This window comes from Mixophyes fleayi, chromosome 7 (genome assembly GCF_038048845.1).
Source record: "Mixophyes fleayi isolate aMixFle1 chromosome 7, aMixFle1.hap1, whole genome shotgun sequence".
Classification (NCBI taxonomy): Eukaryota; Metazoa; Chordata; class Amphibia; order Anura; family Limnodynastidae; genus Mixophyes; species Mixophyes fleayi.
In genome coordinates, this window is record NC_134408.1 from 102570534 (window position 1) to 102596770 (window position 26237).

General features: G+C 37.4%; 1 protein-coding gene across 2 annotated transcripts in view; it reads right to left on the reverse strand.

Annotated features, from left to right (window-relative positions):
• The window catches only part of PLEKHM3 (pleckstrin homology domain containing M3), a 184925-nt gene that overhangs the window by 64663 nt on the left and 94025 nt on the right, over positions 1-26237 (reverse strand). For both annotated transcript variants that reach the window (XM_075180233.1, XM_075180234.1), the window contains exon 5: positions 11035-11228. In XM_075180233.1, coding sequence (XP_075036334.1) covers positions 11035-11228 — 194 coding nt within the window. The remainder of the gene's footprint in view (positions 1-11034; positions 11229-26237) is intronic.

A 26237-nucleotide genomic window follows, 5' to 3' on the forward strand; every position in this document is an offset into this window, starting at 1 on the left:
CTACTTTTTCCAATATTTAAATTGAGCATTTATAAGGCTAGTTACAAAACAAGAAACCTTGCACAGCTCACAAATCTCACTGGGCAAAACATTTCATACAGTTGTAAACATGCCAAAAGCTTGGGAGAAATACCTTTTGGAAGTATGTATGAAAGCAACTGGTTTACCCAGTAAGAAAAATTATTATTTTTCTAGTCAAATGTCCCTTTAAGCCTTAGGCATAGTTTCGCTATTTCTTTGTGCTCTATTTAATTTTGACAAAGATAAGTGGATAGGCTTAGCCTTATTCAAGCATTAATCAATGTCTATGTAAGATCTATATCACAATATTACGGTAAAAATATTGTTGAGCCAGGCTTGCCAGACTCTAACAGGGGGTAACATTTGAACACAGACTACCTACTCAGTTTAAAGCCATGCTACATCTGCGTACAGCTGATTTGATTAAGCTGTACTTTTCTAAGAATAATCTGATTTTGTGAACAAATTATGTGCCCTGAGCTGAGCTTTCTATACAAACTCAATGCTTTATTTAGAGGTTCAGTTTTTTTGTCACAAGTCTGGAATAACTAATATGATTATTTACAGAGATGATAAGTAGTGAAAGCAAAGGCGATAAAGACAAGGATGGAGTCCCACTGAAATCTTATTTGCATGAACGAAGACCCCGATTATTGTATGGATGGTGTAAATTTATATCTCTTATAAAAAAAGTAAAAAGGGTTTGCAAAAAGAAAAAAAAAACAACTTAGCAAAGAATTAATGTAACTGAAAATTTTAGTATGAATATCTTAACATTTTCCAATACAATGTGGTTTAGGACCAAGATGTACTTTTTTCAGCTTGTCACATTGTCATAAGGTGGGTTAGACCGTGGGAAGTTGGCGTTACCTTCTTAAGCCTCTCCTGGATGGGAATATGGGACTCAGTAAGTTTATGCAGTTACAAATTATTATTTATTTCTGTTAAAAGCTAAATGAACAAAGTTTGAATGAAACAGGCATTGAGAGCCTACCAAACTTTGGCAGGGTCAGGCAAAAAGCCATCCACAAACTTCAGTTATTATGACAGGATTGTTCAGTAATGACCCATTTTATATACATTTAAATAGTTGGGAAGTGGGATTTCATGATCAATAGAGATATTGATTGTTAGATAATATCCTAAAAGGTAGTAATGATATCTTGACACAACAGGCAAGAGGAGGAAACGTAATCAATAAGACTATATAAACTATGTGGGTGATAGGAAAAAGTGAAATCATTAAAAAAAAAATGTTGAAAACACGAGAATCTCAGTACTCAAGTGGGAGTCATGTGATGTGGAGTCCCACTTTCCAAACCGTAATGATCTCAACACATCCGATGCACACCTACTTTTATGGGTCAGCACATTAATTAATATGTTCATTCTCACACTGAGAATAGCCATAATCATACTTGCCAACTTTAATAATCTACCTGCCCGGATCAAGTGGCAAGTGCAGGGGGGCGTGGCGCCACAAATTGTGTAATTTTGGCCCCACCCCTGCTGCAAATTGCCACCATTGCAACAAACCAATTTGCACACAGACTTCTATGATCTCAGAACAGAATGGCTGCTAAGTATCTCTCATATTTATAAATATTTACCAAGTAAGTATAGAGTACATTTGTACATTTCTATTTACCATACCCCTAATTATATTTAAAATGTTTAAATTGGTCTTTTTTTTCCATATATATTTAATTATTTACCAGTACAGTAAGCTGCTATTCTGGGCTAAACCTCACATGATGAAGTACCCTTTAATTCTGTCTCAGGCTCCCCGGGGATGCCCATTCCACAGAGTAAGAAACCCTGGTCTAGTGAAAGTTACATTATTACAAATATTTGTTAGTATTAGGCGATATGGAAAATCTTCTACCCCCCAATTTAACAAGAAAATGTCAATGGGGCACCTGAGCGTTGCTCAGCTTTCCGGCGGTACTGGCTGGCAGTGGTAAGAGAATTCTTACTGCTCATAAGGCTAGACTGGAGTCAATCTGAGCAGGCGTAGGGCTTATAGTTCTAGATTCAATTTAAAAATAATAAATAGATATAAGAGTAGAGCGCTCTCAGTAGTGGATTTAATGCTGCTTTTTGTAAACACAATTTAAATAACACAGAGAAAAGAGTGCAAAATAGGTGCTACAATGCATACCACAGTTTGGCACCAAATCTTTATACAGAATTAGAAAAGGAACAGCCTAGAAAAAAAAAAAAAAGAGATATAATAAAAAAGAATAAAAACCAAATACAAAAATAATAAGGTCAAAATAAATAAATACAAAATAGAATAAAACAAAAATGGTATTGGTCTAATACAGGATCTGTAAATGTATAATGTTTAGGTAAAAATAATAAATTTAAGAAAAAAAATTGTAAATTGTGAAACAATAAATCAAGAATAACTTAATTTTAAAAAAAAAGTACATTGTATATTATAATGCCACTGTACATGGTAAATAGGCTTCCCCATGCTTTGTATGTGGAAGCCTCGCCGGGGACCTTAGTGAAGACTACCATTGGCGACAGTGTTCTTCGGCCCATGGGCTTTGTTACTAGTCATGTTTGCACATGTTAGTAAATAACCCTTAAAGACTTATATTGTCTGCAATGTTGGGTAACATCTAGGCTAAGATAGAAAATGGGTATGGCCTGCATTAGGTTTTCTTCTATAGCTGGAGCCATAACAGCATTTAAACAGTAACCTTAACACATTATCTCAAGGGGAGCTGTGTTTTGGATGCTTGTCTGCTGAGCTTAATAAACTGTCTTACTTACAATTTACTTGTTGAAACCAGTGATTTAAAATGTTTACAGCACGTGTCCCCCAATATATCTATCTAAGAAGATATTGTAAATAACTGTTCCATTATATAGATTCCTGGATCTTTAACTAAGGGATTCCAGGCCATCTGGATTGTTTCAGGAGTAATGGCTACTGAAGACATCGAGGCTTTCAGACTTTTTGAGAAGTCGATCAGTCCCAGTTCAATTACATGTCTAAAATAGTTGTTACTAAGTTTACAACACTGTGCCCTGAGTGGAACAGTTAATAGAACTATTCTAGGGTGGAGATAACACCTTTGCCAGAACAATCATGACTACTTATAAGCAAGGCTGATGCCATCCAAATGGTACAGAGGGTACAGATTTATTGAGCCTCATTAATCTAGATAGCTGTCAACTGTATATAACTTGTGCTATATATTTCTTAAACAGAATGGCTATGACTGGACTATATTTAGTTTTTGTTTTGTGTGCTGGATGCAAAATTTTGTATATGTTCTACATATGAGGTATCACTTTAGATTTTTTTTAGGAGAGTTTTTAAAATACAATAGGAACATATAATCAACATACTCCTGTAATGCCCTGTGTCTGCCTAGAGAGCACCGTGTGTGATGTCTGCAGCTAATAGTGTTCCTAGAAATATACTCAAATACTGACAACTGTAAGTCCACAAAGGAACAGTGGAGGCAAATTAGGACACAGTCTCATCCATCCAGCCCATGCACACTTCACATTAAGCTAAACCCCTCCTCTCGGTCCATCAGAAAATGGGACTGTCATGTGATAATCAGAATTATGGGTAGATATGTAAGTGCAGATGATATTGATGTTTACACTAAGACTACATTGTTGCTTAATCAATTAGGGACCACATACAATTATTGTATAATTATTAGGGATGTGCACCGGCGACTTTTGAGGTCTCGTGTTTTGTGTTTTGGATCCGGATTTTCGTTATTTTTGGGGTTCGGATTTGTCTCGCAAAACACTTGACGAAAGGTCTCGGTTCGGATTTAAGGTTTTGGATTCGGATTTTTTTTGAAAAAAACATAAAAAGTTTAAAAATCAAGTTTTTGGGCTTATTTTCACTCCTACGCTATTATTAACCTCAATAACATTCAATAACAAGCATTTCCACTAATTTACAGTGTATTCTGAACACCTCACAATATAGTTATTAGTCCAAAACGTTGCAACAAGGTATCTTTCTGGACTGCGTAGAGGAGTGGGTCACCACAATATATTAAAAACCCTGAACTTTTATGAATCGCACCAATAAATGTACCTGGACTGCGTAGAGGAGTGGGTCACCACAATATATATTAAAAACCCTGAACTTTTATGATTCGCACCAATAAATGTACCTGGACTGCCTAGAGGAGTGGGTCACCACAATATATATATAATAAGAAAACCATCAACTTGTATGATTCGCACCAATAAATGTACCTGGACTGCGTAGAGGAGTGGGTCACCACAATATATATTAAAAACCCTGAACTTTTATGAATCGCACCAATAAATGTACCTGGACTGCGTAGAGGAGTGGGTCACCACAATATATTAAAAACCCTGAACTTTTATGAATCGCACCAATAAATGTACCTGGACTGCGTAGAGGAGTGGGTCACCACAATATATTAAAAACCCTGAACTTTTATGATTCGCACCAATAAATGTACCTGGACTGCGTAGAGGAGTGGGCACTGGGCACCACAATAAAATATATAAAAAACCTTCAACAGGTCTGCATTACACTACACATACGGCTGCTCCTCCATCCTCTCCATCATATACATGTTGGAGTTTTAGCGTGTGACAACCTCTTGTTTTTGATAATGTCAGTGCATTTTGAATATTTTTCAATTTGCCCCACACCACTGAATGTACTTTATCTATGATACGCATCTATCTATCTTGACTGCGTAGTGTGGTGGCCCCGGTACACAATTTGGTACCGAGGCCACAATATAATTAAAAAACCCTCCACGTGTCAGAATTCCACCAAACAAGTATCTGGACTGCGTAGTGGGGTGGCCCCGGTACCCAATTTGATACCGGGGCCACAATAAAATAAATACACCCTCAACTGGTCTGAATTCCACCAAACAAGTATCTGGACTGCGTAGTGGGGTGGCCCCGGTACCCAATTTGATACCGGGGCCACAATACCTCCTCCAAACATGGTACAGACAATTCGTCATTGAGATCCCATCAAGTATGTTAAAGACAGACAGGGTCGAAGTGTTATTGGTTGACTTTGTAAACCAAAAAACTGTCCCTGTTGCACATAGTCGTGCAATGAAGACTGACTTTTTCATTTAAAGGCACCATCTTTCAAGTGTAGTGTTTGTAAGTCTAAGTCATATTATACTTTTGGTAAAATTGGTTTATTTTGTTCCTCTTTATGGTAACTACTAATAGAATTAAAGTATTAAATAGAAGCGGCAGTTCCTCTTTATGGTAATTAGTAATAGAATTAAAGTATTAAATAGAATTAAAGTATTAAATAGAATTAAAGTATTAAATAGAGTGGTATAGAATTGTAGTGTGGTATAGATAGAGTGGTCCCCACAATATAATAATAAAACCCTCAACTGGTCTGAATTCCACCAAACAAGTATCTGGACTGCGTAGTGGGGTGGCCCCGGTACCCATTTTGATACCGGGGCCACAATAAAAAAAATACACCCTCAACTGGTCTGAATTCCACCAAACAAGTATCTGGACTGCGTAGTGGGGTGGCCCCGGTACCCAATTTGATACCGGGGCCACAATAAAATAAATACACCCTCAACTGGTCTGAATTCCACCAAACAAGTATCTGGACTGCGTAGTGGGGTGGCCCCGGTACCCAATTTGATACCGGGGCCACATTACCTCCTCCAATTTCCAAGTGTAGTGTTTATAACATCATAACACTACACTAATTCTAGCACGTCAAAACCTCTTGTTTTAAATAATGACAGGGCATTTAACTTTTGATTTAATTTATTGAATTTGTTGGCATTTTCTTTTAATTTTTGAACATGGCAAACGACTGTTGAATGGTCACATAATGCCAAAAAAAAAAGTTGCAAGATGGAATTGTCCTTGGGCCCTCCCACCCACCCTTATGTTGTTGAAATAGGACATGCACACTTTAACAAACCAATCATTTCAGCGACAGGGCCTACCAAACAACTGTGGCTGAAATGATTGGTTTGTTTGGGCCCCCACACCAATAAAACAATTCATCTCTCCCTGTACAAACTAAACAGGCTCTACTGAGGAAAGATGTCGTCCTTATCCTCAACCTCTGATTCCTCTCCCCCTACAGTGTGTACTTCCTCCTCCTCACACATTATCAATTCGTCCCCGCTGGACTCCACAACCACAGTCCCTCTGTACTGTCTGGAGGGCAGTGCTGTACTTCATCGAGGAATTGATTATTCATTTTTATAAACATCATTTTTTCAACCTTGTGAGGAAGCAACCTCCTTCGCCGCTCACTGACCAGGTTCCCCGCTGCACTAAAAACTCTTTCCGAGTACACACTGGAGGGGGGACAACTCAGTTAAAAAATAGAGCCAGTTTGTACAGGGGCTTCCAAATTTTTGGTCTCCATTATATGTAGCACAAGATACTGCAGAATGTGTGAACTTGGTAATATTGCAGTACCAATGGACTTATACTGCTGGATTGGTTTTGCAAATTTGGTTATAATTATATATTTTTTTTTTAATTTTTTATTTTTTATTTTTTTTTACTTTTTTTTTATTTTTTAAAAACTTGGGAATAATGGGGAAATAACTATGCCCTTAGAAGCACAGAGCACAGGACACAGCACCACTGGACTGAACAGGACACGGCACAGGACCCAGCAGCACTACGGAACTCAGCAGGACAGAGCACAGGACACAGCACCAATGGACTGATACTGCAGAATGTGTGAACTTTGTAATATTGCAGTACCAATGGACTTATACTGCTGGATTGGTTTTGCAAATTTGGTTATAATTATATATATTTTTTTTAATTTTTAATTTTTTATTTTTTTTTACTTTTTTTTTATTTTTTAAAAACTTGGGAATAATGGGGAAATAACTATGCCCTTAGAAGCACAGAGCACAGGACACAGCACCACTGGACTGAACAGGACACGGCACAGGACCCAGCAGCACTACGGAACTCAGCAGGACAGAGCACAGGACACAGCACCACTGGACTGATACTGCAGAATGTGTGAACTTTGTAATATTGCAGTACCACTGGACTTTTACTGCTGAATGTGTGAACTTGGTAATATTGCAGTACCAATGGGCTTATACTGCAGGATTGGTTGTGCAAATTTTGTGGTAATTAAAAAAAATTAAATTAGTTTTTGGTATTTTTTTAAATAACTTTTTTTTATTTTTTTAAACACAGGGGAATATTGGGGAAATAACTATGCCCTTAGAAGCACAGAGCACAGGACACAGCACCACTGGACTGAACAGGACACAGCACAGGACCCAGCAGCACCACTGACCTCAGAAGGACAGAGCACAGCACCCAGCACCACTGGACTGATACTGCAGAACACAGCACAGCACAGCACAGCACAGAACTAAACAGCACAGCACAGAACTAAACAGCACAGCACAGAACTAAACAGCACAGCACGAGATCTACCAGGACAGAGGACCACCTAACACACCCTCCCTCTACCCTGATCAATGCCCGAGTGAAGATGGCGGCGACTAGCGGGGAATTTATAGGATCCGAGTATCGCGAGATCCGACAACGGGATTATGAGTCAGAGCCTCAGTTTCAGATTTGAATTTGGCGCCAATACCCGGATCTGTCTCGGATCCGACTCGGATCGGCAACGTTCGGGTGGGCTCGGATTTCATAAATCCGAGTGCGCTCATCCCTAATAATTATATATTTTATATCATGAACCTTGATGGTAAAAGACATTGTTCAGCATTAACCCCACACAAGTTTATACAGAGCAAGTCTACAAAGCTTTCAGTCATTGCCTGCCTGTTTAGTTAAAAGAAGTAGCTTTCTCTCAACCTGCTGAAGAGGGGTGAAAATGAAAACCTGAGTGGGATTATTTAGTTAGAACATGTCAGTTATTTCATGTATATTATTCAGCTGTTTCATATAGTCTTTCATACACATTAATGTCAAACAGAGCTTTATTTTATCTTGAATTACGTTATATGTCATCCTTTTCACAAAGCCATCCTCACTCATATGCCAGATTATATAGTGTTTATTATTGGTTTATGCTTTATAAAATCAAATTTTCAGACATAATGCATCTGCAAATTATATACATCAAGAGCTGCACATTCTTCTTGCATTTGTTGAATTAAATATACTCAAACAAATGGAGATTAAGAACACATATTGGGATTTTTTTCATATAAAATATGATATATCTAACGCAGCATATAATTCTCCTAATAAGGATGGGAGCAGAATAATAACAATAGTAAAGGCAGACGTATCCCAATATCATTAATCAGTTTGCCTTTTAGTTCCTCGACAGCAATATTAACAGAGGGTTCTAGTCTGTTTATAAGACTGTCACTGGACTTCCATTGGTCATGCTTACTGGCTGTGTATTAAGAGTCATTCAGACACAGACAAGAAGTGTGGACTGCAAACAAAGATTACTCTGTAGGAGGGACAAAACTAAATTTAGCCTTAAGAAGCGATTCATATTTTCTCCTGTGAGGCCAGCATCATATTAACATGAGAAAAACATGATCTTTAAAAGCTCTGTCCTACTTCACAGTAAAAATACAAGACTACATATGTTGCTTAACTATCATTTTGTTTAAATATATTATATTATATATATATTAAGTATATGATTTATGTGCATAACCTCTAGCACCTGTTCTTTTAAAGTGGATACACCCTTTTTGCAGGCTTTAGGGAATCTTAGATGGAGGAAACAGTACAACAAAAACAGAGATCTTTGCTTTCATTCTATTCAGAACCTGAAATTTTGATCAGGTTCCAAAATATAGTATAGTTCTCTGTGAGAATGTATAAAGTGAGACACATAAGGCTTTCATAATAATAACTAAAATAAATAGGCAAAGTACTAAAGTGTACAGCGCTGCGGAACTAGTGGCACTGTATAAATAACTGATGATGATGATATGATGTCAGATAGAGTTAAGGTGTGTCAAGAAGCTTTTGAAATATAGAGAAGGGCATAACCAGAAAGAAGGCAGAATATAAGCAGAATTGTATTCAGCTAAATTTGATAATAGCAGCAAACTATGAAAATGTCATTATAAATTAGTACATGCTACCGCAGCAGCCCAATAGCAAAATTGTCTACATATACTCTGCATTGTCTGGAAGAACGCAAAGGCAGTGTTAGCAGTGATGTTGGAAGGGTTTACTCACTGGTAAGGTTTAGTATATTATGGTCAAACGTGAGTGCCAGTGACTTCCCAATGCTATCAAATGTCTAAATTGACAGCTTACACCACATGCAAATGAAGACTGGAAGGAGGAGCATGTTATCATTTCAAGGTACTAGATCCTAGCTATACATGAATCAAATATGTTACGCAACTTATTAATGTAGAAAAAATGGAAATTGGATAACTATTATTCTGAAAGTACTACTTTCATTTAGTATAAGTAGGAGTAACTAATCAATAATAGCAAAATAATTTAATTTTGATTTTGCTCGAAAAATAGGATGGGCATTATTAAACATTGGTACCTTGAAGGTTACTTAAACCTTGCTGCAAACTGCTAGCGCAAGGAAAAAATAACATCCTTGCTATGACAATGTCTTGCTGTCATACTGAACCCTCACTGCAGCCCAGCAGCCCAGACCACACATAGGCATGTAGTGAAGCATGTAAATAGCTGTGTGTTTAGTTTCTGTGTGATATATTGGCGTTCCAGTCTTGGCTAGGAGAGATGTGCAGAGGTAGAAGTGCTGAAAATGAACACACAATGTTTTTGACTCCTATAATTTTGCCATTTATTCTGTGACTACAAGCCGTAACAGTGGCCTGAAAGAAAACAGCGACTAATTATTCAAAAAAATTGTTAATTTAAAAAGGTATGTTTTTCTATTACAATTTGATTCTGAATGTCACCTAGATATAATATCTATTTTAGGTATCATCAGTAGTCGATGTGGAAATTTAGTAGTGGTGGTACGGAAACTGTAAGCGAATAGATAGTGATAGTTTTACAATGAAGGCAGTAGGAGAATTGGCAGTATGGCATACCACGGTATACAATCCCACTTCGACCACTAGATATAATTATGTAATCAAACATACTTACATTATACCATACTTGCCTACTCACCTGGAATTTCCGGGAGGCTCCCGAATTTCGGGGAGTCCTCCTGGACTCCCAGAAAAGTTGGCGTTCTCCCGAATTGTTGAGGAGGTGGGGCTTAATGACACGCATGCTATGCAATGTGGTGAAAATCAGCATTTAATAGCAAGGGCGGGACAATGGCATCACCACGCCCCCCTCCTGGATCTCTTTGGAGGAAAGAATTTAACAATATGCAAACTGTACTAATCAAGGGCTTACTCAAAACTATTGCTTGGACAGTAATTAAGTAACTAGTGTCACATTATGCTTAAGGTGATTTACATTAATTGTAGCAGGACCTGCAAGAATAAGGCTAGTGACACACTGACTTTTGAGCAGCATTGTATTTTCATCCCCTGGAATACCACACATAAATTCTGTATTTGCCTGTACATTGCAAGTAGTCTAAACACTTATTTCCGGGCAGACGGGCACAAACACACTCTATAAATGTCAGTAGGGGGCGGAGATACACAGGTGCTCAAAGTGCCCATGTGTCACTAACTTATAAAGCAGCAGGTCTGGGTCTAGGGACAGAAGTGGCTAAAAAGCCACGTTTAAACGTGTAATTAGAAAGGAAAAAAAAAGAAAGAATGAAAAAAAAGAAAAACAATAACTGTTGTAGATGAAAGCATACTCCCAAGGAACTAGTAATATCCCAGTTTTTTTAATCAATGTGTAAAATTACAAATGTAGGACAAAATGACAAGCAAGGACAACAAACAACCCAAAAAAAAGCAAAAGCGTCTTTGTTTCTCAAACAAATATATATTGATGAAAAAACATGACCTCTGATTAAAAGTCTCCTTCATCATTTATTTATCATAGACAGTAATGTGTTTGAAAAATGACAATTCCCATTTTTGAGTCAACACCCACCTACGACGTAGGTCTTCAGCCACCACTGCCCGGCAGCTGAAAAGGTAGGCTCGGAGCGACTTTAGCTGTTGTCTCATGCGCACAACTTGTGCCAATGCATCCACATGCCGGTAGAGCAGAGGGTTTTCCTGCTGCAAGTCAATCAATGGCTCTTCATAAACATACTCCAAGAACTCTTTTGCCTGCTTGGATACCTGAAAAAAAAATAAGAGGTCACTTTGTACTTTAGTGTGCACAGCTTTTCTTGAAACCTGATGTCTGTCTTTGTTTCTTTTGTACATGTTATGATGATTAAATACTCTTCTTAATCTCACAGCCGGGAACTATATATTGTTAACAAGTGCACCTGCCTCACGGGACAGAATGCTTTACATAAAAGCAGCTCTCCTTTCTATACTTTTTTTGTGAATAGATTCCTAAATTATTGTTGCACTCAGATACCATATCATAGACAGGCTGCATATATTCAACAACAATTCAACAAATCTATTTTCCCTTGTGGGAGAGCAGTTTTAAAGAAATATTTAACATTTGCACTAGTTATGTTAATTTTACATTTTATAAAATTTCGCTAACTACAAACTGCATGAATAACGTTTATTATTGAAACATTCTGCTATATTTCAAATGAGATGCAACCAACAATTGAAAATTCTGAAATGTAAAAATGTTACAAAAAACACAGCCAAAGAGGTAAAGTGTATATTTGGTTATGCAGATATTAACAAATAAGTCAATGAGCAAAGTCCATTAATATGTATTATAGGTAGGGATTTTATTTATTGGGTTGCACATGTTCTCCTGCAACTCTTGCATAACATGTTTTTGCTTTGTAGTTCCCTTCTGTGCTTCTCGGCCACATTTGTATGTTGTCAGGCAGTCTTGCTTATTTTCATTGCCTTGGGTTATAACACATATCCAGTTTTTGTTATAATTACATCCAATTAACAAAATGAACAGTAGCCCAAGGCAACAAAAATAAACTACTCTGGGGATATAAAAACATATCTAGTCTAATGAATAGTATACCAAGCAGATCTCAATCTGGTGGATAGTGTATGGCGGGACTGTCAACTGGCAGCTAGAAATATAGCATGACCTTTAATCTGTTGGCTAATATATGTCATGACCTCCAATTTATTGGCTAATTTAAGGCAGGACCTCCAATAGGGCGACAAGTGTATTTTCATGCACTATAAAATAATACATGCTTTTATCAAATATTTATTGTTGATGCTAGTATGTATTGATGAATCCACATTGACCATAATCTGTGAGGTGGAAACACGCAGGTTGACAGTTCACAGCTTTTCACATAGAAATATTTGATAATTGACAAACAAGCTAAAGAGCTCCACCAGCATGACTGTTTTACCAGAGGACATTCTATTATCACTGGCCGCAATGGAGCGTAATATCAGGCCTGCCTCAGGCTGGGTCATTTTATCACTTCATCTGAGCTGTGTAAGTACAGTTAAAAAGCTCCAGTTTGCTAACTATTGGTTTTGCCAATATTTATTCATATAAAACATATTTTTCCAGGAAGAAATACATTGAGAGTCTCCTCTCATTTTCAAGTCTGTTCTGGATACATCATATACAGTTGTAACCTAATAACCAAAATTACATTGTCAGGCTCAATCAGCAGAATGATGCACGAGGTGGGTCTAATATCAATAGTACTAAAATATATAGCTCAATACCGGATGTGATATTGCAGCATGTGTGGCAACATTAGATGTGAAAAAACATGCCTTTGCCCACATGATAGACTGTCAATCCTTATGCCTGCACTGGTTGTCATACAAAATCATACATTATATGTAATTTTTTAACTGTGCTGCCTAACAATATTTAACTGTGTTATCACTAAGGTAATACAGATCTGTGTTTATTCTAAAAGAAATCTAGGCATGTGCCTAGCACCGTGATGGCTAACCAATGACACGCGTGTCACTTGTGACACGCCGAGGCAGATTGACTGACACGCCAGGCGAGTCAGTCAAACTGCTTGTTTTAAACATGCCAAACATTTTCTCTATACAGCACCGCCGCGGACGCTTCTTTGACAGCGCCGCGGCTGCTGTACAACTCCCCATCGGCGACATGGAATCCTCCCTTGCATATCTCCCGGCATGACTTCACTGGCTGGCTTCCCTGGGGCACGGTAGGGCTTATAATGGATATTTGAAATATTTAATCGTAAAATAGCCTCAGATACTGGCCACAAGCAATCTTATGTAGTGTTTTTATTAATAGACCAAAGACTCCAGAGCTGTGTGATTATATATAAAAAAAGTAGAGGATTCCTCTACTTTTTTAGTCCTATAATACAATATTTATATATAATCACACAGCTCTGCATACCCTGCAGGCTCACCAGAAATGGAGTCTTTGCTCTATTAATAAAAACTGCTTGTGGCCAGTATCTGGTTTCACCCTGTAGCCCAATAAGAAATATATATATATATATATATACACACACACACACACTTTTTTTTTTTTTTTTCTTGAAATGACACGCGACCCAAGGAAGGCTACACTTTTTTCCGAATTTCAACACACCAAGCTGAAAAGGTTAGCCATCACTGGCCTAGTGCATACTTGGCAATTTTTGAAAAAAACATTTCAGGGAGATTCTTCAAGTTAAACCTAGGTGGCGTGTCGGTGAAGGGAACATTTCCTGCTGCTGTGCTCCTTGGTTATCACTGGCTTTGCCATAAAATTTACTGCAAAATTCAGCCTTGCTAAACTTACAGCCTCAGGTGGTGTATGGTCATACAATTGTCAATATTATACACACAACAAAGAAATTCAACTGAGGTACAACTGAGCTTTTTCTGAGCTGCCTAATTAGTTATTTCATTAGCATAGTAGAATAGCATTATCCCCCTTTTTAACACCTATATAATAATAATTTGTTTGTTTCCTCAGAGTTGCCCTCAACATTATTAGATTATATTTTTCAATTTTTATATTACAACATGTGGCTAGTTGTTTGAGAGCTATTAGTTTGATGAATATCCAAATGCAGTCTCCTCCTGTGTTTTTGCTTTTAGACAAGAGGTTTATCTCATTAACCTGGTTTCCATGTAATCAATCTGGTATAAAGTGGCGCAATACTCATGTACCTTAGACTGTTAATAAATACAAATTGAGGAGCCCATTTGAAGATTGTCCATTATATTTTTCCGTATCTTCCCTATTTTTTTCCATATAACTGGAATATATTAAATGTGGACATTGGACAAATGCCTTGTATGGATTCTAATTAGATGGCAACTTTATTATTCAGGAACAATACATAAGAATACCTATCACTTTCAATCATCTAAAGTGTTAAGAATTACGTCATCCATATACCACTATAAAGATCGGGAGATCTACAGGCAATATCACATTCCCTTGAGAAAATCATAGGAAATGATGAAACGCATTGGTAACAACCACTTACAATACAGGAAATCTACATTGGCACGTGCATGGTGGAAGGCATGCGGACTCGCCATTCGGTTCAACACACAGGGACTATTGTTCTCCTTTCCCTGTGTGACTGCCGGCCAACGTTCCCAGGTTTTCACTGCTACTCATCTGGTGATCCAACCGCAAGTATAGGGGCATCATCTTACGTATTTTGAACTTCTGTAGCTTTGGATTAATCGTTCTGGCAACAGTGTTTGTTCGGGTTTTTCTATGGACTATGAACTTTATAATTAGAGGATAGATGCTGGACCCTCATTATTAGACTGTTTAAGCATACTTTATATGATACTGGGTTCTAGTACTATATGTACTCCAAAGTTATTTGTTTATTGTTGGTATTGTATTTTATGGTAATGTAATTAACATATTTATCCTGGTTACATGTGGAGGTTTATAGATCCTATTACTATTTATTTTATGTCTCCAGTAGTCAGACAGCAAATTTCACCATCATTATCCACTACTCTATGATCCTTACTCCCCATATTACATTTTATATTTTTATTTTTCTTCTATCCCTTTTTAAATTATATTATTTTAATTAGCGCTGGATCAAACCTCTTTTGTTACTATTGCTGGTGATGATATACTAGTTACTGTCCAGGTGGAACGAATCCATGAATAGGGTAGAATTCATCATAATAATCCCACACAGAAAATAACCATGAATAAAGTCCACACAGGATTGGAAGAGTAATTCCACACAGGAATAACAATGAAGTAAGTCCACACAGGAACAGAGATACTTATTTCCACACAGGAAGGACAGATGCGATCCACAAGTTCCCTTAGCAGAGTATTACCTCTTAGTCAAAGTCAGTGTCTAACATGAGGATCGGATCTGATTAGGATAACCTCCTTTTAAACCCACTAAATTCCCATGGTGATGGTGACCACCCTGGGGAGTGGTTCAGGGTCCTGGTTGGTGGGCTCTCTCATCATGTCCCTTCCTCCTACCTTTAGATCACCTTCTCTTTATGACCCCATGCTAGATCAGACTCCTAAATGTCTCTTACAGTCCAGAGAAGAACAATGGGAAGCAAATAAAGGGAACAATGACAGGGTAATTGGCTCAAGTCCTGAGTCTCCCCTGTGGAGATGGGATTTAATCCATGAGGTGCTTTTACAGCAAAATGTTGCCTTCCCTCAGGTGTACTTCCTGTGGGCAGGTAATGAACCTCACAATAAGAAACTCCATAAGAACTAGTCAGTCCTTGGAAACTAAAAAGTAATGGCCCTGTGCTGGTCTACTGAGGAGTGTCGTTTCCTCACATAAAAGCTATTTGCAGACTCATTTTAGGGATAGTAGACAACTTTGATTAAAAGCTGTAGTTTTTGTTTTTCTTATGTTGAAAATGGCAAGAGTTTCAAATAAAAAAAGACATTTCTTGTAGGAACTCTTACTCTCCCTTTACTTCTCCACTGTTATTCTCTTCAACCCTCACTAATACTCCCTCTGTTGTTATATTTATTACACTTTTTTTCCAGATTTGATCAATTATTTGTATTTGAATTTTGAGAATTTAACAAGTTGGAGAGGGTACCAATGAGAAAAGGAGGAGAGGTAGGGATACATGTATTTGTTCAACAGATAAACTTTACTTTGCAGGTTGAATACATATTAATAATTAAATTATTCTCTTATTATCTTTCTAATCTGTTCTTCTTCAGCTCTCGTTATTTCTCCTCACTGTCTGTTCCCCCACTTATGACTGTCTCCAATTCTGCTTTCTATACTCTGCTTTGCCCTCTATTGCTTGTTTTCACTTCTCTCTCATTTTCCCCATTCACTGCTTCTAGTATTCATTATTCGCCTGGCCTGTTTCTTCCCTCCCCCATTAGTTCTCCTCATATGGCTGAGTCTTTTACTTACCTTCTCCTCCGATTCAGTTCTTCTTTGTCACTGCAAGTTCTACTGTTGTGTCGGTGAATCACATAGTCAGGAGTCTATCGGGTCACGTGTTAGGGGGGAGGTCCGTGCCTCTGCAGAGTCAGACACGCTGAGGCAGTCTAAGGCTGACAAAATGCTTGTCATAGTGCTAGAGGAGCTGGATCACTTACTTCTGATCTAGGCCATAGTCAGAGAGATTAGGAGACTCTCCCTGGAGTCCAGTTGCTTGCTATTTCAGGAGTCTTCTGACATTCTGTATGGCCTAATGAGACACTGTACTTTGTGTAGATAAAATTGGTTTTATATTTTTATTTAACTTACGTTTTTTTCCTTTTCTTCATTTGCTCTTTTCAACCAATTATATGTTGCATGAAGTGACATGAGCATGTGGAGTGCACCATTCCGAACACTAATAGCACAGGGTAAATCTAAATATGGTGCTGGGTAGACGACATTCTTAAGATGGCAATACACGGTGCAATATCATTTCTGATATCAGGTACAGAGTGTGTAACCCACAAATGACTGCTGCCAAACGTTTCTATAAAAATCAATAGAATCATTAAGCATGACGGAAAATGGAAATGATGATGACCACTATTGTCCTGTGTTTGCAGTTATCTTCCGAGCTCAGTAAAAGGCCACGATGTTGGATACAATAAGGCCACCTGCCCTAGAGCCGAACAGCTGTGTGTCGCCAAACTGAACAATGCTTCTAATACCTGAATGGAGGATCAAGACCGAACGTATATGACTACCTTTGGTAGAGTTTTGCCTCGAGTTAAAATTTATGAGTCTGAATGAGGCAAGAAATAATACCAGATGCAAGACTGCATTCAAAATTAACTTACATTTCAACATGTACTCTAGTTAAAATAAAAACATAATAATTTTCATAGTTTAAAATAAAACATGCTTCTACCAAATGTGCAATTAGTTGGTAGAAAAAAGAATGGCCAAGTTTTAAAGGACAGATATGATATATACCACTCAGGCCAACTGCGTTAAGGATAGATTAATTACCAGAAACCAATGAACCAATTTTGCTCCTATTATGTATTCACTCAAATAGAGAAGGAAAAAGATGAAATAGCTCATGCTAATGTATTCCATTCTTAAGCAGGAGGAAATTTTGTCTATGACACTTGAGACTAGAATGATGGAAAATGATATATTGAGCAATGCCATTAGGCTTCCAGGTCCTTAAGTCCATGTTTACACTGAGATAGAGCTAAATTGTGCTATTTCAGGAAGGCAAATTGTAGCAGAAGGATTTTTTTTAGATTTTAAATGTCATCTTCTTTAGACATATTGTACAAGCGAGTTCAGCTTAATCATAAATAACCCCTAATTAAGGCTGGAAAGTGCATTAAAACTTCACTGTTGGAATAAGAAAAAAAAATCAATACATTTTATTTCCAGAAAAATAAATTAAAGGCAACTATATTGTTGCACAAACTTTTTCATATTACGTGGCCTTGTGAAGAGTTTTTACGGACTTATTAAAAGGTTACAACAGACTGCATTTTTTAATTAAGAGCAAAAAGTGACCTAGAATCTTTTGTAAGATCTTATTCACTAAGGTGTTGTTTCTCTACACTTCTATGTCCTGTTTTGCTGGTAAATTTAAGTTATCAGCTTTTGTATGTACATACAGTACAACATAAGGGTGGTTTTCTGTACCACAGTGTATAACTGCTAAAGGAACCTGGTGTTACCTGCATGTTGCTGGCTATATAAACAAAGGGTTCCTGTCACATTACTATTAAGTATATGCTCTATGGGGGTATTCAATTGTTAGCGTTAACGGGAAAAAACGAGCGCTCAAAAAATATTACCATTTATGCGGTAATATTGCGCGGGAAAAGCGTTAATAAGGTAGTTTACTCGCGGAATTTCAGCTCGCCGCTCAGGGAGCGGCGAGCTGAAATACCGCGAGTAATATCCATATTAACGCTAAGATTTTTTGAGCGCTCGTTTTTTCCCGTTACTGCTAACAATTGAATACCCCCTTATGAATAATACAGATTGTGTTCATATAAAATATCCTTGCATTTGTGACATGACAGCAACATTTACACTGCCTGCAGCATGCAGCCATAAAGTTATGATAAGCACAAGAAGCTATATGCTAAATGCAAAAAGCACCATCTGACACCACTGTAAGGGATTGTTTCTAACAATGGAATTGTAATATTTTGGTGTGAAGGGTCAGTATAGTGACACGTGATGTGCTATGCATTATGAGAGAGAAAGATCTAAGAGTGGTAATGTGAATAAGTGGTTATGGCTTTATAGTTGTCAGTGTATAACCATTCAAAGAATGATACATGCACTCCATACATACAAATGTAGTATAATAATGACCAAAACATGATAAATATATAAAATCACATTAGAAATATCCACTTATGACAACATGTTAAGAAATATATTTCTATAAATTACATATTAAGTAAATATGATATTCTGATTATATTAGCTAGATTTGCAAACAAAGAAAAATGAAACAAACGTGTTAAAAAAAAACCTACAATTTTCATGTGACCAGGATGAAATTTGATGTTCCAAAACAGTAGGATTGCAAAAGGTAGCTAAAGTGGTATGTAATATCCGGTGTGTTTATTTATGTTCCTTAAAAAATAGAAAATATACAGATGATACACAATACACAAATTTACGGAATCAAATATTGACACACACAGACTGCCAGACATGCACAAGCATGGTAGTGTAGAACCTAGGAGAATATTTATCAAAATGCAATAAATAAGGATTTTTTCTGATTCAAGATGCTATGAAAACGCCTATCTACTATCTCATCATCTCATGCCTTGAATACTGCAACCTCCACCTATTAGGAATTCCCCTCACCTATCTATTGCGGCTTCAATCCATGTTAAATGCCTCAGCATGACTGACCTTTCTCTTTCACCTCCCCACATCTGCCTCACGACTTTGCAAATCCCTACACAGTCTTTCCTGGTCCTCCATAATCCTTTTAAAACTACTCACCGTTACCTACAAAGCTCTCAACAACTCTGCATCTTCCAATATTTCACATCTCAACTCAAAAGTCTCTCACACCCATCCTTTTAGATCTATTTCTGACTTTCGCATCATTATTGATAGCCACCTCTCATTGCTGCCTACATAACTTCTCAAGTGCTGAAACCAACTAATGGAATACCCTACCATGTGTGATCACACTCTCTCACAGTCTTCAAATTTCAACACTCTTTGAAAACCCATCTGTTTAATATAGCCTACTCACACTTATATTACTCACACTAATGCATCCTCACAACTGTCCCAATCGTCACTCTGAGCCACACTCGCTCCTCTTGTTTCAGCTGTGACCTTTTCCAATTAGAATATAAGCTCTTGTATGAGCAGGGCCAGCTCTGCCCTTTGTTTTCATGTTTGCATTATTGTGACAGGATGGACCTCCTATACCACCCTGTCATGGAGCTGGGGACAGGCTGGACTTGCCTTGCCATCGTCCCTTTATCCAAAATATGCCCCTCTAAACACAGTAGAAGGGGCTCTGCTGACGCCACTAGGCTCCTTTAATGGCACCTAGAAATGCTTCTTCTGCTAGTGTACCTCCTATGCTGGGCACCTGGGCTGATAGCCCTGACATCTTCCTTCAGATCAGGGTTGCTGTGGATGATTTCCCCTGGCCTATCACACTGGCTAGAGGTGCAGGGTGGCGGGTAGAATGTTATTAGATGCTGGGATCCAACCTCAGAACAGACAGATAACAGATTAGAGTGGCCTAATCTGTAGGTCACAAGAATTACAGCAGGTAAGTGTCAAAAGCAGGATCTTGAAGCAGTAATATTTATTAGCTCAAGAATTCCTTACAAGGACAGTTACACATTAGTATGAGGAATTAGTGATTATCAAGAAGTTACAGATGGAATAATAGTAAACATGGTCAAACAGGGCCCTTTTTATTAAGTTTCTGACACACATGCTGGCAGGGGGTAACTCAGTCTGAGATATTACATCCAATGTTTACCCTCAGGATGCAATATTCCCTCAACTTGGAGATAACGCAATTTTAAACTTAACAAAAAATTTACATCAATTTGTGATTTCCTAAATTACTTGCTGTTCCAGTATTTAGACAGGTTCTAAGGCACAGGATGAAAGAGCTACACCCAATAGCAAGGTAACAACCCCATGCTGTGCATTTAGACTAAAAAGATACTCTGAGATGAAAAGACTCGATTATCATGAGTTTAGCATTGGATTTTCTGCCTTCAGAAGTTACAAAAACAAATTCCTCCTACATGGCGTACAGCCTCAGAAATTAATACATTTTCAATACTAAAGTCAGTCCATTTGCAATGATATACATTGGCACACTGTGCTACTAATTAAAATACATTTATACAATAAGTTATCTATAAGTGATCCAGTCTCACTTTATCCATACATATTACATTTTATATAATCACTTGCAACAGAATGCAATATTTGTGTGAATTTGTATATAAGTTGGCAGCTATGACATAATTGGTTGCTAAAGTCAACAAATTGATGAGCAAGTGGTCACCAAGGGCAATGTTTCATGATGCGTGGATGCATTCCATTTTATCTCGGCAGAGGCATCACCCACTTACATTTAAAGAACTATATAATAAAAACTGTGGGGTGTAAGCCACTAACTCACCCCTTCATGATCATACACTAGATAGACAACCCAGAAAAGGATGTTACAGGTACTGTAAGTAATTGCTCTTCATTGTAGTCAATTTTAAAGGTAATGTGAGTATTGCACAATTTTCACATACCTTAATCAGGCTTCATTATGTTACTATAAAAGACACATAAAATAGATGGTAATTTGTTGTAAGGATTAGATGCAGCTGGATTCTGAGCGCTCTCTTGTGTTATACAAGAATAGAAAGCTCATTTATTGTCAAAGACAGACTGAAACTTAACTATTTGACAACCAGTTATATTATAGATCAGAATGCGAATATGATTCACTTATTATCAATACCATATTTCAAAACACTCCAATAGGATTTCTTTTGTCAGCAGAATGCTGAACAAGGGTATTGTTTGTTTACCCTGGTTAACATAGCCTGTCATAACGCAGGCAGTATTCTACATGCAGGGGAAGGAAAGGAAAGGCTACTCCATATGCTCTAAAATAAATCAATTATAACAGAATGGATACTTTAAGGTCTGAAATTTAAAGCTAAAAACAGAATATATATATATATATATATATATATATATATATATATACACACACACACATAGTAACACCATGCAGTGCAGTACCTTTACCAATGCCCTCCCACTCAGCATTCAGCTTTATAGGTTGGATCACAAAAAAAATGAAAATGTAATGTTTATGTTTTGGGCAAATAATTGACATTAGCAATAACATATATTTGCTAAGTGCTTTCCTGTTGATTGCCTATGTATTGCTCCTTGTCCTGGCATTTGTCCTGTTATGTGGTGCCACCTGTCAAATTTGTCTTCTGAAGCGATAACAGAGCAGCTATCATGCACTGACACCGCTTGCAGAGTTTGTCTACTATTTGCCTCTTCTAGACAACCGGATCTCTTCTTAGCCTTCTACTCACTTCCATTAGAGAACTTTCTCTGTTGCTAGACAACGAGGGAGGCAAGGGGTGACAACGAGGGAGGCAAGTGGTGGGTATTACCCATTCTTTATAAAAGTGTATCATGGGAAATACAAAAGTGAAAATCTCCATTTCCTGCTCATCCAGGACTTGCTGTTGATTTCAGTATATGGAAGGGTAGGCTGGAAGAATTAATTTAGAAGATCTAAAGGAAGAACAACTTATGTTGTTTAGTGTAGCAAGAACATAAATTCTAAGTGCCCCTTTAACTGTCATTATTAAAGTTCTGATTTATCATTTCTCAAAGAAACAACTATTTTGTTTGTAAAAAATTTTTTTTTAACACTTAGGGGCAGTTTCAATTCCCTAAATATCCATGTAAGGTGTCTCTGGAACTGGCGCGAGACACCTTGTTTGGAATTTTTTTGACAGACGTAACGCTGATTTCTGCTTGCGACCCATAGAGGTGCGAACAAAACTCAGTAATACTTTTTACAGTAGTAACGTTTCTCGAGAGTAATGCGGCCCGCGCACTATTACCCTTACTACGGCAATAGTGCACATTATTACCGTTAGTATGGTAATTTTCAGCGCTGATTTTTGAGATCCGGGTAACGATTACCATATTAATGATAATAGTGCGCAGGACGCATTACTCTCGAGAGTAACACGGTCAATAGAATCTGCCTCATAATGTTGTTTTAAATATTCCATTACTATTGACAAAAATAAAATCTGTCTAAAGGCTAAACGGTTCTATATTGTTTATTTTTATTGAGAAAATAGAAGTTTACAATGGAAAATATCATAAAAATATCACAAAGCTTTCCTCAAAAATATTTATTATAAAAACATTCTGCAGTAGATTGAGCATGTATTGAAAGAGGACATTTAGTATTTATTTGCAGAGTATTTTAGACCTGCCAAAAACTATTAGGAATAGATATTTAATGCAACTGAAATTGGTATTAGCAGAAAGACAGTAGATAAAAAAAGTTTACATGCTGGTAAAAAAAAGTATACATTCACTGCCAGTTATTTACTCATGGTTTAATGCTATATATGCATTTGCATATGGGATAAAGTCAATGCATTAAACAGCTTAACAGCAGTGTTAAGTAGGATAAGAATGTTTCCTCTAATAACATTATTACATAGCTCTCACAATTCCGAAAGCAGGACAAAATAAACCCCGCTCTGCCCAATCACCCCTCAGTTACAACCAAACTCCACCCACAAATGGTCATATTTTGCAAATAAAAAACACTCTCTTTCCCATTAAGCTGCGGTCCCATTTGCAGGTAATGCCAGGAGGTGGCCACTGTACAATGTAGAAGCATTACTAAAACACATTGCACAGGTGGCGCCTCCTGGCATTGCCCCTTTAACACCAGAAATACTACTGTCTCCCTTGAAAGTGACGTCATTTAGGCATCCTGGCATGTTCATTCATCGCATTGGATAAAGTTCTGCTTTTTCAACAGTTGGATTTAGCCATGTCGGGTTTGTGGTAGCCACACTACTGTGCCCAATCCAGATATTTTATACATATATAATAACGCTGACAAAAGAAAATAAGGTAAAAAACCAAAGACATTTCCAGGAATAAACTTGTCTCAATATGGGACGAAAGAAAGTCGGACTGAACGGTGAGGGACCATAGCTTGAAGAAATCTTCTGTCTAAAAATAATAAATAAGCTTAACAACTAACATTTGCTGTGGCTATATGGCAAATAGTAAACACTAATTATACGTGGTATGATAAAACTGTAGATATCACATGGTATCTTAGGTTGCTAGTTGTTCAGCATATTATACACTACAACCACAATATAGTCCCATGTCCAACTACATTACTTATTATAACTATATTACTAATTATGCACCATATCCACTACTAGAAAATGATACCTACCATTTTCTAGTAATAACACCTGTTATTACTAGAAAATTATAGGACGTAATCAGGGCTGTCTTTAATTGTATTAATATGGTTGTTTTTCCTATAAACTCCAAATAGTTTCCCGTGATCAACTCCATTCCCAGATTGTGTGAGACACTGTTTGTGAGTCACAAGCTATCTCATCAAGCAGTATGAACTGGCAAGTCAATTACAAATAAGATATAATATTTTTAATGCACGTGTAGTAAATGTACACAAATTAACACCATTTGTTACCATATATAGAAATCCCACCTGTTTCCAACACCACTATATACAGACCCACCATCACTAAAATAAACTATTTTTTCCTTTTCATACTTCATGGCAGCCCACAAATGGGTTAATCCTTAAACAGTTAAGTAGAGATAGGGACAAAAGTTGCCACCCTCAGAAGGTGCATAGTGTGACTCCTTTCCTTAATTGTCTTTTTTCCTGTCCCTTCAAAATCTGAGTAAGGCAGTAGCTAGGTCTTTGTTATATTATTATCAGGATTTGGGCTTATCTTTTCCTGGATAGGATCGGAAGGTCCCAGTATCACATCAATAAGGAATAGCCAACCTGATAGCCAACCAGGACAAGAAGTGACTTCCGTCGGGGTCCATAGTTTACTACCTTTGGAGTAGATGAGGGAAGGTGGCATTTGGATCTGAAAACTGCACCAAGAAGAGTCATCATGCGTGATCTGAGCGTGACCTGTGAGGCTGACATCATAATTCAGGTCAGTGATCAAGAGAAAGCAACCAACTGCTGCATCGCTAAGTCTAGGATACAGCACTGCCCCAAAAAAGCCGAAAGGACAAACATTCAAGGTAAGTCTTAGCAAGATGTGTTTGAGCTTGTTTAAGTAGTTAGTTAGTTTTATTCTATCTTACAGAGCCTGTAGAAGAAAAGATGACTTCTATAATTGTTTTTGTACAGTTTGTGATACAAAATTATCCAATGATGGAGGCTTTATGGATGGAATGCATCCCTAAAGAATATAGCCCAGTACAACCCCCGGATTAATTTAAAGAATGGATGAATTGGATGAGAAAATACTGTGCGTCTAAAAAACACCTGCAGGCAACTCAAGGAGTTTGAGAAAGTGAATCCTCTATATCCGCTAGAATCATGACATATATCCTGCATAGAAAATAATATGAAGTCCATCCAGGAGAATGGGCACTGGAGAGGGGGAGGTGTTTTGGAAAACAATAGAGAAATTCAGGATGCCACAAACAGATTTGATGGCAAAACACCAAAACAGCAAGGTAAGAGATTCTACTCGCATCACAAGTACTCAAAAACACAGCAAATAGATGCGCTAAAAAGGCCTTGGAAATTGAAACTGGGGTAAGTGTTTGTAAAGGCAAACGCTGCCTTGACAAGCCAGCGCCGCTTTAAATTTTAGCTGTCAACTCGCCAATTCCCGACGAGTTGAAAAAAACGGGGTATGATACATTTACCCCCAGGGGTCAAATTTTTCACCTGAATCCCAATAGTCTCTTCTTAGATTGAGTGGAGATTGAGCGGTCACTCTTGAAGAGTAAAGAATTGACTAAAGTAGAATAAATAATAATTGTTCTATAGCATATAGTCATGGCCAAAAATCATTGACACCCTTGCAGTTTTTTCTAATGATGCACCAAAATTGTTGAAATTCAAATATATTTTAGTATCCACATTTGTATTTTTTTGGTTTGCAGTGGAATAATACACAAAAAACAGAAACATTGAAGTCGTAGCTTATTCCACATAGAAATCCTTAAATGGGATGGTCAAAATTATTGGCACCTTTTAGTAGTAGTCAATTAGATTTTAAGCAGGTGATTCCCCTCCATTTTAGAAATGCTCATCCGTGGTGGGTAGCAGATGCTTACATTATGCCTTACAAGAAGAATGGGCCAATATGACAGTGGATAAGAAGGAAGTTTATATGAAGCTATAGGAAGCGGTTGAGTGCAGATATTTTGACCAAATGCTGTGCTACTAAATATTAAGTCTATGGTGTCAAATTTTTGTCAATGACATGTCTCTTCATTTTATGATTTAAAATAAAATACAGTAGGTCAAAATCAATGGTTTAGTATATTAACAGAGAAAGAATAATGGAGACCAATGCGTTTTTTTAATTTAACCATATGTTTATAGGAAATTCGGAGTTATTTGAAAAAAGCAATGGTGCCAATATTCTTGGCCACAACTGTACTACAGGGTTTGGAAAACATTTATAGATTGGTACAGGTCCACATCAATCAGTACACCTAAAACCAGCATACCTCATATACTGGATTT